The 15,269-nt window shown below is 35.4% G+C and overlaps 2 protein-coding genes across 3 annotated transcripts; one reads left to right on the top strand and one right to left on the bottom strand.

Moving 5' to 3' along the window:
- Positions 1 to 1,327: 1,327 nt before the first annotated feature.
- On the top strand, positions 1,328 to 2,520 carry LOC125847071 (ethylene-responsive transcription factor ERN1-like). The gene has a single exon (XM_049526779.1). The coding sequence runs from the start codon at positions 1,348 to 1,350 to the stop codon at positions 2,473 to 2,475; it is 1,128 nt and encodes a 375-aa protein (XP_049382736.1). The 5' UTR covers positions 1,328 to 1,347; the 3' UTR covers positions 2,476 to 2,520.
- A 234-nt stretch (positions 2,521 to 2,754) lies between these two features.
- LOC125847066 (SNF1-related protein kinase catalytic subunit alpha KIN10-like) lies at positions 2,755 to 14,716 on the bottom strand. 2 transcript variants are annotated; one of them, XM_049526775.1, is made up of 11 exons: positions 14,698 to 14,716; positions 12,678 to 12,871; positions 11,942 to 12,126; positions 11,671 to 11,853; positions 8,283 to 8,414; positions 7,503 to 7,688; positions 5,099 to 5,188; positions 4,943 to 5,026; positions 4,578 to 4,715; positions 3,858 to 4,100; positions 2,755 to 3,114 (listed from the first exon to the last, which is right to left on the bottom strand). In XM_049526775.1, the coding sequence occupies exons 2-11, from the start codon at positions 12,865 to 12,867 to the stop codon at positions 3,001 to 3,003; spliced, it is 1,545 nt and encodes a 514-aa protein (XP_049382732.1). In that variant the 5' UTR covers positions 12,868 to 12,871; positions 14,698 to 14,716; the 3' UTR covers positions 2,755 to 3,000. The 2 variants fall into 2 exon arrangements, with proteins under 2 accessions (XP_049382732.1, XP_049382731.1); XM_049526774.1 differs by lacking the exon at positions 14,698 to 14,716 and adding an exon at positions 14,239 to 14,495.
- Between the last annotated feature and the right edge of the window lie 553 nt (positions 14,717 to 15,269).

The raw sequence follows: 15,269 nt of genomic DNA, 5'->3' as shown, positions 1-15,269 counted from the left end.
CGCTCTAAAGTGATACCTTCTCTCTTCTCGACAAACTAGTATTATCTTCTCTCTTTTAGATTTGATTGTGACAAAAGACTTATAATTAATATTGTTTCTGCAATTTATTGTATGAGTTCTTTTGAAGGAATTTGGACAATTATATCTTAAACAAAAGAAATAAATGTAAAAAATTGTGTTACACTTCTACACTTATCGATTACACCGAATATCAAACCTTTGAGGACCAAAAACCCGATAATAAATATCTTATTAGTTTGATTATTAATTTAGTGTGTTGACAAATCAATATCTTCCATTTGGAGGGTGGCTAGAGTGCCCTCGTTGACATCTTCTTATAGTTGATGAAGCAATCAACACCACATGGCATCCCATATCAAATGGGAAACTTCGAAATGAATCTAAATAAACAAAAACAGCACAACAAACACAACGCATATATGCAAAAAAATATGGATAGTCTATTTAATTGGCACTCAGCATATAGTTGTGCAGATTGTGATCATGTTGAAAAGTAACTATGAGCTAAAACTTTTAAATACTTAAACACAAGTAAAATACTAATCGCCTAAAGCAAAAAATAAAGCAAATAAGTATCTTTTATAAAAGAAATTTTCAAGAAAGACAAAGTGGATAGTTTTGAACATTTGATTTCGTTTTCTATGGGTAAAATTTCAAGTTTAATAGTTTTAACTTTTGATATTGTAGATTTACCTATGAGGTAAGCAAGGTCAAAAGTTCAAAATCACTCATCATCAAGATCATTCGGGTAATTTCTGGAGGGGAAAAGGTCACCAAATATGTATCGAACTGATCGACAAGTGACATAATCTGAATTAATCATTTCATACTGAATAACAAGTGGACTTATTCTAGTGACCAAGTCAGGCCACAGCCACTGATTTTTGTTCTATAAATTAACTCTTTTCTCGAAATTTAAAAAAAAAAAAAGGTTGAAAGAGGAAGCAACTCTTATGCTGGGTCAAACCATCTATTAAATAACAGTATATCCCTTTTGTTTCTTATTTTTTAGTAGTATATACTAAAATATAGTCCTCCATATGTTGCTATAACAAAGCCAAAGCAATAAAACAAATGCGTCTTAACAAACAGGAAAAGCACCTTTCAACTCTAATAATTTGCCATTTGACAGGATATTCCTTGCCTGTTCATATAAAAATATGAAATTGACATCTCAATTTACTTGTGTATAAAAACTACTAACTATCCATTCATGTTTATTACGCACAATTCCTAATATCCATTTTTTACGATTAGGACCAATAAGGTATCTAATCCCATTCGCTCTCCCAGGGAGAGAAGCACATCGAATACACACAAAAAACAATGGCTAGGAAGAGAAAAGCTGAAGGACTAACGAAAATTCATGATGCTGCAGCCATCCTAAATGGAGCTCGAAAGAAATTTGTTGGAGTTAGACAGAGGCCATCAGGGAGATGGGTTGCTGAAATAAAAGACACCATACAGAAAATAAGAGTATGGCTTGGGACTTTTGACACTGCTGAAGAAGCAGCAAGGGCTTATGATGAAGCTGCTTGTTTGCTTCGTGGAGCCAATACTCGCACGAATTTCTGGCCTTCTTCTTCTCCTTCAACTTCAGCTCTGCCTCCGAAAATCACTAAACTTCTTCTCACCAGACTCAGAGAACGAAATAAATCCGTAGCTGCTGCTGCTGCTAATGATGACGATTCGTCCAGTTCTACCTCTCTGGCTGAAATTGGTCATCATCAGCAGAAGCAACAAGAAAAAATTGGAAACACAGTAGCTGATTTTTCAGATTTGTCGTATACTGATTATCTCAATTACCCTGAAGACAATGTAACTGATAACAACGCGATTGCTAATATAAGTGCAATTACAAGAGAATTAACAAGCATAGTTCAATATGGCTATAATCAGGAATTGAATTTTCAGCCTGTGAATAACTATGAGAGATTGAGCGCGGAGATTATAGAGAAAGAAGAGGCAATTAATACTGATGTTGAAGATATAATAGAGTCAAACATTGACTTCCAATTTCTCAACGAAATTGGATCGTGTAACTATTCACCATTTGATTTAGCTGAAGAGCTATCAATGGTGGAGACAATGGAACAGGGGATGGATTTTGGGGAAGAAACATCAATGGTAAGTGAGGCAATGAGGAGGATGAATTACGAGAGGAAGTTTTCAGCTTCTCTTTATGCTTTCAATGGGATCACAGAATGTTTAAAGTTGAAGATGAAATCTGGAGGCCTAACGCGGTCTGACCAATTATCCAGGCTTCAAAATGCATGCAAAAGGAACCTCGACAAGGAGAGGGAAAATGAAGAATGTAACGTTGGAATGACTGAGAAGAAGGATGAAGAGAATTCATCGGAAGAAGTAGCATTTTCGTCGATGGAGAGTGCTTATGACAGTGAATTCTCCCTTTGGAGCTCTATTGATCTCCAACCAATATGCTTCGTTAGTTGAAAATGTTTGACAGAATCATTTGTACAAGTTAAAATTTGTGTTAATTTGTATGTTTTCCAAGTGGAAAACGGAAATGTTTGGACTTTTTTATGTAGTAGAAGACAAACATTACTGTCAATTCATTGTGCAAAGTTTCCAAACGAGTTAAGAGAAAGGAAACAAATTGACACAAGAAAATCCATGTAGGACTCCAAATGATGGTCGATAGGGGAGAAGAGGGGGAGGGAAGTAAATTAGATCCTAACAGTAAATGGGTCAAAGAGAGACCTCGCGCGCATCTTGCAGTTCAATCTGTAAGTAGAAACTGTAGGTAACTGAAATTCCATAGACACTGACAACGTTTAAAAGAAACATTAAAAAAGAGAGTGAGCTAGATCTCCTAGCGAATCAACAAAAAAAAAGTTGCTAGGCACCTCTGACCAAGCAGGGTGAAATTTGTTAACAAGACAAAATGCAGTAACTGAGCTGGTATACCAATTATATACAAGCACGAGCTTTCCAACTTAGCTCCTTATTTCAGAGACTTCAAAGTACTCGAAGCTGAGCAAGAAAAGCAGCACAGAGATCCAGGAAGAGGAACTGTGGACCCTGAAGCCTCTGAAGGTCAAGTAAGTACTTCTCCTCCCTGGTTTTGTAAAGCTGCACGAAAAGAACACAAACATCAAATAAAATTTCAGAACCATACAAGCTGTGCAAGACTCAGAAAAACAGCAGATCCAAAGAACAGAGAAATTCTATTGCTTTCTGAAAGACGGACCAATTAGGAATATTTTTTTCATTAGTCCGTCCTATTCAGGCCAATTTGTGTGCACCTCGGCTAATTCCAACAGGTACTTTCTACCTCTTACCAACACAAATATCGGGTAACTTTGTCTACTAAGGTTTTGGACAGAAGTGATGAAATCACCAAAGAAGTAACACTTTATCTTCTTCAGATTAAACAAGGACCAATTCATATGCATTCAAATGTTGAAACCAACCTACAGTAATTTTCCAAAGATTTGCATCTAAAACACATTGGCAAGCATCAAGAACAAGCAAGCTACAAATTTGGGATACATACAGATTAATAGTTGCTGAAATCCTGCCCCTATAAATGATAAAATAGATATAGACATCCACTTAGAAAGAATACAGGCATACAAGTGAGACTTCCACCAATTATGTGCAACATACTTCACTACTGCTAGTGCAAACTACTTTCTCACCCAATTCTTTGTTCATGTCATTGAGATTGACCATGTTACTAAAGCTTTTCTTATTTTCATGATATACAAGTGTGCCCTCTAAACTCTATCTCAAGGCCAAAGCAACATTCATGTACTCCTGTATGAAAAAGTTAGACAGAAACTAGATGTATGATCCATGAAATTTTTCATTACCTGAACTTCAAACTTGACCACATTTGTTAATTTTGTGTCCCCATCATTCTCAATGATGGATGAATCATCTCCAAAGAACTGATTCCCGTGCATGGAATTAACACCCATGCCGTCATGATGACCAGGTACGCTAGGAACCCATCGACATTTCATGTTATACTGACCAATCTTTTTCCAACATACATTCAGTTCTTGCAGAGCTTTCAGAACTTCAGTCATTATTTCACGTGGATGCGCTCGAGACTGTAGCAAAAAAAACAAAAAAGCGTTTATTATGTATAGCATACTGTTGAACAGAATTTAGAAGAAAATTGTCTAGAAAATTTCACAAGAGAACCCATCAAATTAACAGAGGCTGTACGTGCATGAGCCTATACTTATTATACATGGAATTGACAAGATGTTTTCAAAGTTAATCAGATTGAATACAAAATAGGATCACGGAAGTTTTCAATGATTATCAGTACTTCAATTTCCATCATAAAAATAACAACAAAGGTCTCGTACTTGGCCCTTCCCTCCACTCACATGTTAACATAAATAACCATTTGCATATTTCTTTGATCAATAAGTATGAATGTCCAGCCCCCAGGGCTACAGTCTAGGGGGGTAAGAGAAGGTAGAGGAGCAGGGTCATATGACTGTCCAACGATTAGCTTATTTAAACGAAAAATAAAAGAGAGAGCAAAGTTAGTTATTTGCATGAGGCAGCAAACCAACCTGGAGGCCAAGAGCCCATTTTCTTTCAATGGGGAACTGTCTTGCACCAGCTTGCTGATAATCCATTATTCCTGGGAAGCGTTGACCAACAGGGGAAGCAGCGGTTTCATTAGAATTGATCCGGTTGTAACCATATTCCTGTAAGGGCATGTTTATACATCCAATTAAACACATTTAACGGCAAAAAAATCAACCACAACTATATACCCAAGCTTAATGTTGATGAACTCAGTGACTGTCATAAAGATGTAACATGTTTATGGGCAAGAAACTCATTAAATATTGGCGAACTAATTGGCTCCTTCTTAAGAAAGCAGATGGAATGAAACTGCAGCTTTATTCAATAAAAACAAGCAAAGACGCACCATGGACTCCTGAAATTCAGCTCCAAGATAGCCAGTGGAAACACGATGGCGATTGTCCAGGAGCAGATAGTACGCAACAGTGCCCTGAAATACAACTAAAATTGAGGGAAAAGGGCAATCCAGGAAAAAAGTAGATGGCTGATAACGAAAATTTACCTCATTTTGAACTCTATTGCGAAGAGACTCAGTAAGGTTGTTCCTGTCAAATCCCATCTTAACCACCTCTTGAAGAATTTCTTCATCAATCTGCAATCAAATATTTTTCAAGGATATTTTGACTAGATGAGAATTCTTCTGGTTTAGGAAACCATGTTAAGAGCTGTAAGGTCATACAAAAAACTTAACATATGAAGTCACCACAAAGACAACCCCAACAACCATACAAGTCAAATTGTAGTAAATGTGATAAAAGAAGCATTTGGAAAAATAAATAAATAAATCAAAGAAGATGCGGTGATGCACCAAAACGTCCCAAGCATATCAATGAATATAGAAATTTCCTAAATACAATTCTTTTGGCCAACAATTGTATCCATGCCAGCTTGCATGCATCTCACTAGGCTCCTACTACCTTCCACCAACACATACCTGATAACTCTGAGCACCAGGTGATAGCTCCATGGACAAGGATGATGTTGTAGAAGCCCTAAGAAGACAATCGTCAAGGTCTCAAGCTAAGGAGTTGCAAGCCAAGATTGTAGGGTTTCAATGGGAAATCAAGAAGATGTTTATCATGGAAGAAAAGCCCAAGAATAGTGAGAAAGAATGGACTGAGTGCTATGCATATTTTATGGTTCAAGTCCAAGCCCAAATGGAAGAAGATTGAAGCCCACATGCGGCTGAAATTTCTCCCCAAAAGAATGAGCTTAAAATCCTCACCCAAAAGGGGGGAAAGAGTCGCATACAAGTGACTTGGGAAGGGTCCACGTGTTTTGGTCAAATTTGGAAACTTTTCCTTATTTCTTTGGGGAAGAATTTTTGGTATAATTTTTATATGCTTTCCTAGCTTAAAGCTTCCTAGTTAGATTTTGTTTATTATTTCCATAAAAGTAGATTCTAATCCAATTCTATTTGGGATAGTTTTTCCCCAATATATAGGGGTAGATTTTATTATTTTTGTATAGACAACATTATTGTTAATTGAGAATTTCTCTACTTTACAGTTTACACCTTTGTGTATGGCTATTGGGGATTACAACCTTTTAAGAACAATTCTTTAAGAGGTAAGATTAATTCTTTAACTTGATATCTTTGGTTCTTATTCGTAAATTAAAGAAGGTAATCAGTCATATACTAATTATTGTCTCTAATTTCTTCGAAATAGAGGTCTAGATCACTATTTGATCTAAGTTCTTGAATTGACTCTATTAGTATCATAAATTAGCTTTAATCTGCTAATTTCTAAACACTAAGATCAATTAGGATTCTTAGAACTACTTTGAATTTGGGGATTTTATTCTCAAATTTCGCTCTAATTTCTTGTCATTAATCTTAGTATTTTCGCTTTCGCATTGTTTTCTTGTTTATTCAAGTAACCCGATTCTTATCACTAGGGCTCAAACATAAGGAACGAAATAACAAGTGTTTTTTGTCTCTATGGGATTAGGAGACCCTGATCTACAAGGTTTGCACCCACTTTATTGACCACAAGTCCACATCCTTGGACCTTGGGAGCACTTCCCAAATATAATCAGTTGAACTATCTGCTTGTATTTATCTGGTGTCGTTCGCATAATGGACCTGGAGTACAACTAACAAAACTAGAGTGGGACTTCATCACAAACAAAAGGGTGAAGAAGGTCAGAACTACTAAATCTTTTATTTTTTATTCAAAGGACCCAAATGGATCCTGATTTATTAAATAAAAACATGTGATATTTATGAAAGTGGGTTAGAGAGCTAATAAGGTTGGATGCGTGAACAAGGATAGCGTGATCAACACATTGAAGGAGAATATCTAGCGCAACAAGATATGGTTGTGACAGCAAGACAAATCACAAATCTGACCCTTCTTTAAGATGCACAATTGTGTGTTTGCCATAAGGGGAAACTGCTGATCATTTTTTTTAATGTCTTTATTCTAATTTATTTTTACGATGTCTTTTTACCAAAAAGGAAGATTTATGAGGCTCTGATGACAGGAACTTCCACAGCAATCATAAACTTTCCCCATTGTTTAGGTACTTGCAACATTTCCTAAATTATACAAGCTGGCTCATGATATATGAGCAATTCTGATCATTCTTTTTCACTCTTTTACCTGGGCGCAGGGGAGGGCGACAGAAAGATGTTGTAGGTTAAATAAATAGAATCTACCATTTAAGGCAATCAAAGATGCAAAAGAAGATAGGAAATCGCCTAGAGTGATTCCATCACATTACAATCAAGAAATAAGTTGTGTTTGATCAACAGAATACTGCTTTAGTGCCTTTTATATGGGATAGTAAATAAGTAAAAGCTGGGGAAAATTTCTATCCTGCCATGTATAACTTGTTGCATGTGAAACATTAAGGCGAAAAAAGACTAATCATTAATAAGTCAAATGTACATTCAATCTAACCTTCTTGGCTTGTTGCATTGTATCTGGTGGAGGTACGGCCAAATAACGTGGCAAATGAGCTTGGAACCAAGGGTGCAGGCGAATCTCAGGAATAGTCATTCGCTTCATCGGGTCGACTATAAGCATCCTTGGAATCAAATCCCTCGCACCAGCTGATAAATGGCTGGGCAGAGTATATATTCCACCCTAAAGACAAATTGATATAAAGTTAAGCAATTGTCTGTGATCAACCCCAATGGATTCAATAAATGTATCAACTAATCTCTCCCTTTTTTGGGGAACGGACAGGGAGCATAAATTCATTCCAATGGAGAATCGTTTTTCTTTTTCCTTTTCCATTTGGCATTTCACATCATGTCCACTTATCCAAAACAACAAAAAAGGGTGAGATTGGGTCCCAGCAGATCTAAACAATCTTTGTTTTTTCCTGGACATGATACATTTGGAAGGGCAGAACTGGAAAACAAAAAGTTGACCAGCATAGTAAAATGGAATAAATCAGTAACATACTCAAGCCTCATCAACGAAAAGTGGAGCTACCCACACAACATCTGACTCATTATGTATGCAATAATGAAAATTAGGATATGAGGCCAAAAGTTGTAGTCATTTACCCACCAATTAGAATTGAATGCCAACATGAAACGGAGTCGGACTACAATCAGGTCGCAGATTTTGGAACACATAATTTCAAGCCAAGGGGTAGCTAAATCAATATAGGATAAAATTGAACGAAGGATCAACATTAACATGCTGGATTTCAAGTAAACTAAAATATACCTTTATTTTCTTAAAAAGATTGGGTATGTTTTCATCGTCAAATGGAAGGGTGCCACAGAGAAGAGCATAAAGAATAACACCACAGCTCCATACATCTACCTCAGGGCCAGCATACAATTTACCTGATATAACCTACGGAGAGAAAGAGAGAATTTAATGGCTATCAAAAAAAAAAGAATTTAATGAGCATAAAAAGCACTTTTTAAAGGGAAAAAGGGATTAATACATAGTTTACCCCCCAAGGTTGTATCCAAATCCATTTTACATGCCCCTTTAACCATGGGAATAACTTTACACACCAAACCTTTCCAGAAAGTGTGCCTAAGGGGTGGCAAATGGGTTGTTTGGGCTAAGATGGGTTGAATCCATAAATGGTCATTTGCTCAACCATGCCCATAGCCTACTTGGGCTAAGATGAGTTGGGTCAAGATGAGCTAAACGATGGGTCATAGCCAGAGGCGGATCTAGGATTTCTAAAACATGGGTGCACAACTTCAAAAAAAAAGAGAAAAAAGATAGTAGTAAGTAGGAATTGATCCCTAAACCTTGGGGTAAAAAATTCAACATTCAACCAAATACACCATTCAATTTTTTTGGAGTATGAGAGTCAACAGATAATATTAGATCAATTCAAGAATATGTACAAAAAATATCTAATTTTGCAGAGAGACCATGGGTTCACGTGCACCATAATTTGGGCCTACATTTGCCCCTTGCCACAGCCCAACCCGCCCAACTTGATACAAGTTTTGTTCTTTCCTTTTAAAGATATCAATAAACATTCTCAACCGAATATCCACAAACAGATCTCCATACCTATTACTTGTGGTAAAAAGTTAGTCCTAAATGGTTACAATTTAGAAATATTTGGAATTTTTCCTTTGTGGTGTTTGTAGTTTGAATTGAGTATTTAAATAAATGATTAGTTTATGTCTGACATCAATTCTATTGATGATATACATTTAAAATATATGTAGATTTTTAATTTGGGACAAATCTATAATTGGTCAAAATCCTATTAAATGCATACAAATTTTATGTATCTTTGCATTTAATACTAATGTGTAAAAATCATATTTATTTATTTTGGTTTCCCATCCGGTGTCAGGTACCCGCATTGGAGCCCAACTAAACTCGGATTTGTGCCGGAAAGTCCCACATTGGGGATCCAGTGCACCCTAACAAAGACGACTCCATACCTAGGAGACCTCGAAACCGAGACCTCTAGTTAAAAATGAAGTAGTACTTACCACTCCACCACAACCCTTGTTGGTGTAAAAATCATAATTGATTCCTATTCAAATTGATACTCATTAGAAGGAATAAAATAAATCTAAGATAGTATAAATTAGTAAAGATTTAATGTTGATTTTAAAATTTTAAATATTAGAAAAATAATTGAATGATAAACTTGTCCAACAAAAATATGTTTTTTAAGAAGTAAAAAAAGTAGACATTATTTCTCTTTCTTTTACCAAAATTACCCTATAGGGTAAGTCTGTACCGAAAAATAGAATTGCCTAAGAGCCTGTTTGGATTGGCTTAAAAAAAAGTAGTTTTTAAGTAAAAAATAAAAGATTAAACCGAAGTGACTTTTAAGTCAAAAAATCAAAAATAGGGGGGGACCTACTTTTGGTTTTTGACATTTTAAAGTCATTTTTGACCATGTCAAACACTTCCTAACTTATTTTAAGTAATTTTTGACTTATTTTAAGTTATTTTTTATATTTGTCAATCACTTTCAGTGGATTCATGATAAGTTCCTCGTACCAAAAAAAGAAATTAGTTAATGATACAATCAACCAATGAATTATGACTTAATTATTCCCTCACTAGGACTCATCCAGTCGAAGTAACTAAGAACTTCGGATTGAAGTAATAAGATTATTGGTTTGACTGACTTTTAAGCCAATCCAAACACCCTCTAAATAGGCAACTCCTTCAATTAATTTTCTTAACAAATAGTGGAAAAAAATACTCGTTCATATCCCAGCAAATAAATATATTAATTATCATATCCGGCATTTAAAGTATTGATGGTAATTATCATTATAGTCAATATGGAACATATATCTATTCCTGACATTTTCAATCTTAATAGTTGTATAGACTTCAAATTAATAAATTTATTCTAATCTGACTTGGCCAAAAACAAAAATCTAATAAAACAAGGAAATATACAAAAAAAAATGAAAGTAAATAGAGTCCTTTGTTATTAAGACATTGAAAAGGTCAAAAAACTTGAGAAAAATTTGGAAAAAGTAAAATCATCATTATTATGTGTTGCATAAAATCTCCATATAGTGACATTCTTCATTTATTAATAGAATGAAAAGGTCAAAAAAATAAATGTCATAAATATTAAGATAATCTAAATGATGACATAATACCATCTTCAAAATTTTACATTTATCTTGGATAATCATGAGTTGAACTCTAATTATTGACATTGAAGTTTGAAAAATGATACCCTTCGGGATGGCCCAATGGTTTGGGCTTGGGACTTCCATGTTGGAGGTCTCAAGTTCAAAACCCCTTGCCGGCAAAAGCAATGGGTTTGCCTTCTGGGTTGAGCTCGTCGCACCGGGATTGCCGAGTGCGGGTTACCTCTCATGTGTGGTTTGCGAGCTATTGCATAGGAGCGGTGGTTTTACCATGTGCGTACCCAAAGGATAGCGACTACGGGTTTCCTTTGTCTTAAAAAAAAAATGAAAAATGATGGGTTGAGTTTGGGCTTAGCTTCTATCATGGGTTAAGATGAGTTGAACCCAAACATAACTCATTTGTAATGTAGCCCATGCCCAACCCATTCAAAACATGTGCGGGCCAAATGGGTTTTGGCCGAATTTGACACCCCAATGTCTAATACACACCATTTTTATGTTTCATCGCTTTCCTTTGATAAGTGTATTTCACGAACCAATCACAACCCAACACATTTCACAATATATAAAAAAAGAAAATACTTTAAAAATTGTCAAAAGATCAAAAATTATAATTAAATATTATTCTTCCACATTCTTCTTCTTCTTCCCCCACTTTGAAATAGACAAATCCATTCAAACAAAACTAATCTGGGAACTATTTGGATTGTTTTCTTCTCCTCCTCTTGGCCGTTAAATTATATTGTTGAGTTCTCTCCAATTTCAAGAATTTTTTCCCACTCCAATGGTTCCCATGGTCAAGGGGTGTGTAAAGGGGAGTTGAGTACACAGCCGTTTGAGGGGGGGGGGGTTAAACTATGTATTAAGCATGGAAAAAAAATACTGACAAGTCAAAATGCAGCATACATTCTAAGTATTGTGATCAATCACAACTCTTTTTTCAATCAGTTAGGCAAAACCACAAAAAAGTAATTGCTGTTAACTCGAATCAGAAGCTTCAGTACCTCTGGGGCAGCATAGTTTGGGCTTCCGCAACTTGTCTTCAGAAAATGACCATCGCGCATGATATTGCTCAAACCAAAATCTGCGATCTTCACATTCCATTTGGAGTCCAGAAGGAGGTTTTCAGGCTTAAGGTCTCTATGAACCACCATGTTTCTATGGCAGTACTCCACACCAGAAATTATCTGTGTTTTAGAAGAATTAGAATACCATAACTACTTTAAAATAGTTAAACAGCATGAAAAAACTCATGCAAGGAAGTGGCACATCCACCTGCTGAAAAAAGTTACGAGCTTCATCCTCCTGCAATCTGCCCTTCTCGACAATGTAATCAAATAGCTCGCCAGATTTCACATACTCCATCACAACATATATATCTGATGGTGTCTCTATGACCTCATAAAGCCGTATAATATGAGGATGCATGAACAATCTCAATATTTTGATTTCTCTACGGACTGCAGAATGTCAGCAATATAAAACTCTGAACACAGTCCAAACATCCATAAACAGGAAAAATATATATATAATTGTACACTAGAACCAAGAGCAAGCAATGGCTAATCATTGATAACAAAAATCATCCTCCATCAAGGTATATCCTACTGGGCACTAGTCTAATCAAATCACAAGCACCTAGAGATTTGAGAACAAAAATTTGATATATGGAAATCAATGCAACTTTTGAGTGAAAAAGAATCAAAGATTTATCGTTTAAGTTAAAGTAGAAGAAAAATTCAACCACATTCAAATCAATTGACAATCTAATCATCCATTTATATAGGTTCCAGATCAGATAGAACAGAAAAAAAACAAAATAAGAAGGAAGAAAGCAGGCCAAACAGTAGGTTAAACATCAATCTTCATCTTGCAAGATTCAGTTTGTCCTTCTTCCAACCTCACCACTTCTTACCTTTTTTACCTTAAAAATTAGGGGTAAAAAGGAGAAACGGTGTTCATATACTTTGGATAGTAAGGAAAATGTGACTGCACTCCCTAACTCCTATACCTTTCTCCTCCATGTCCATATTCCTGATTTTTCGACGATTAAGAATCTTGACAGCAACTTTGTGCCCTGTTAAGGTATGTTCAGCTATTTTAACTTTGCCAAACGATCCAATGCCAAGTGTTTTCCCAAGCTTATAGTTCCGCAAAAATGAGTCAACACTGCTGGTGCCTTGCACTGCTGTTCCGTCCATTTTCCTACCAATACGAGAAAATTAGAGGCGAATCAGACATTCATCATTTAGAACAAGCACAAAAAACACTCCAAAAGGTACCTCCGCCTGTAATAACACTCAAAAAGAATTGCTAGATTTTTTTTTAGAAAGGTAAAGTTATATTCTTCAGCATTAAGAATATGTTGGCTACCTCCAACAAGTTATTAGCTAGTACCATAATTAATTGCTAGATGTGAGTAATAAATTTGAGATTATTTTCAAAATGGATTCTTCCTTGGAAGCCAAGATACTCGGAAAGCACAACACTAAGTTGCCCGGATTCGGGTGCGGGCATTTGATACGGGTGCGGATCTGACAGTCGGATTCATCATCACATATATTTTAAAATTTGGGGGTATGGATCCAAGTACGGATACGGGCGCTGGGATATGCCAATAAATGTAGATTATGACATATAAAGAATATATTTTGATTAATTAAAGCTATTGAACTAAAACTTTTCGGTCATAAATGTAGTCAAAGTACTCCCAAGTTAAATTAACCAAATCCGGTGCGGATCCCACACCCGATCCACACCTATGTCGTGTTGAGACGGGTGTGGCTAGGATTTGAAGAATCCGTTGAATGCTTGTCCGTCTTAGAACTCAAGAACCTATTTACCCTTTGCCGGTGCTGCGGGGGTGCCAAAGATTGCATCTTTAAAACAACATGTATACCTTTTCTCTTTCCATGATAACTTAAAGAGGGAGAATTTTGAAGGCCTAAAAGGTACATAAATAATGTCTTCAAATAAAATTAATCTTCAGTAATGTCTTATTTGTAATTGGATTGTAATCTCCCCATACTAATTTCTTTTTGCCAATAAGTTGGAATATATTTCCAAAATTTACAACTCACCCACAGGTATGAATAGACACCCTCTTTAACACACTAGTAAGAATAATACCAACATATACATTAAACAGAGACCCAAATGCTGATGAGGAGTCAAACCTAAGGCACCATGATCTCACTACCTCTCACAAAGCTTCAATTACCCCCTAGTGCAAAAATTGGCACATTTTATCCCTCCAATTCTCAAAAAATCGACAGAGAAATTCTCAATAAACAGTACCCAGACCCTAAAAAAATGAAAAGGAGCTAACTTGATGAGAAATTCACAACCCCATAATCAAATATCAAATTAATTCCCCACCCCACCCCTTCTATAACCCTAAATGCCAAAAACATCAAATCCCATAACCCCAAAACAAAATCTTGAAATTACCCAATTATCTAACCCCCAACCGGTCATATTCTTGAAAAAAAACCCTAGCAAGAACAGATCTGAAAAATATTGCAAGAAAAATACATTTTACCAATAAAAAGAAATCAAACATGCAAACCCACCTGGCAGAAGCTAAACCCCAAGAAGCAGATTGAAGAAATTCAACAACAAAAGATGAGAAATTGGGAAATCAAGCGATTATCTTCAACATTTGGTGATGAAAGAGAGTAGCAATGGCCTCCTGGAATACAGGGGGAAGAAGTTGAGGCCAGTCGTGGGGTGGGGGAGATTGGGGGTTGGGGGTAAGGATGGCTGCAGAAGCGCAAGAATGGAGTTCACTGATTTTTTATTTTGTTAATTTTTTCCCCCTGGTATTCACAGAAAAAACTTCTTAGCCTTCTGATAAAATATACTAGACTAATTATTGATAATAATTAGTTAATTTAATTTGATTAATTAATTAGATTCTATGTTCTAGAATTAAACATTTTTTTTTAAAGATTCTACGTTTTATTATAAATTATAACCTAAAATAAATTATGATTACAATTCTAAAAATTGTTGTCTTGACAGAATCAAACCTTTGATCTTTTCCTTCCACAGAATCTGCTACAGCTAACCAGTAGTGTGCCTTTTTGGGCCAAAGTGGTCCATATAAAAAATGTGATGTGATGTGTTCAATTTTAATTTTTTTGAAAAAATAGCAATTAAAGAAGAGCAAATACATGTGCTACTTTAGAAAGTTAGATCATTATTTTCATTTAGCAACCTTGAGTTTTGTATCTATTATGTACTATAATACATATTTATTTATTTTTATGACATGAAAAATCGTAGTTGCTATCATTTGAGTGTGCACGGGTAAAACTTTTATTCTATACAATGATTAGCAAATCACACAAGAGAAATAATCAACTCTAGGAAGCCCAATGCGACGAGCTCAATATATACTACTCCCTTTGTCCCTAATTAATTGTCCATTTTTCCTTTTTTGGTTGTCCCTAATTACTTGTCTATTTTGACAAATCAAGAAATGACAAAAAATTTACCTATTATACTCTTAATTAATTACTTTGAAAAAAATATAACTTCTTGAAAATCTTTGTTTTTAATTCATCTATTTCATAATTAATAGGGGTAAAATGATAATCTC

Source organism: Solanum stenotomum, chromosome 12 (assembly GCF_019186545.1).
Source record: "Solanum stenotomum isolate F172 chromosome 12, ASM1918654v1, whole genome shotgun sequence".
Classification (NCBI taxonomy): domain Eukaryota; kingdom Viridiplantae; phylum Streptophyta; class Magnoliopsida; order Solanales; family Solanaceae; genus Solanum; species Solanum stenotomum.
Note: the sequence above shows the minus strand (reverse complement) of the source record. Positions and strands in the feature narration are given on the sequence as shown.

Coding starts and splice junctions, on each gene's coding strand:
- LOC125847071 (XM_049526779.1), top strand. CDS start 1,348: ATGGCTAGGAAGAGAAAAGCTGAAGGACTAACGAAAATTCATGATGCT.
- LOC125847066 (XM_049526775.1), bottom strand. CDS start 12,867: ATGGACGGAACAGCAGTGCAAGGCACCAGCAGTGTTGACTCATTTTTG. Junction 7,689..8,282: donor ATCTTTTTAAGAAAATAAAG/GTATATTTTAGT, acceptor ATTTGTCTTTAG/GGTGGAATATATACTCTGCC. Junction 5,027..5,098: donor GCAATAGAGTTCAAAATGAG/GTAAATTTTCGT, acceptor GTTGTATTTCAG/GGCACTGTTGCGTACTATCT.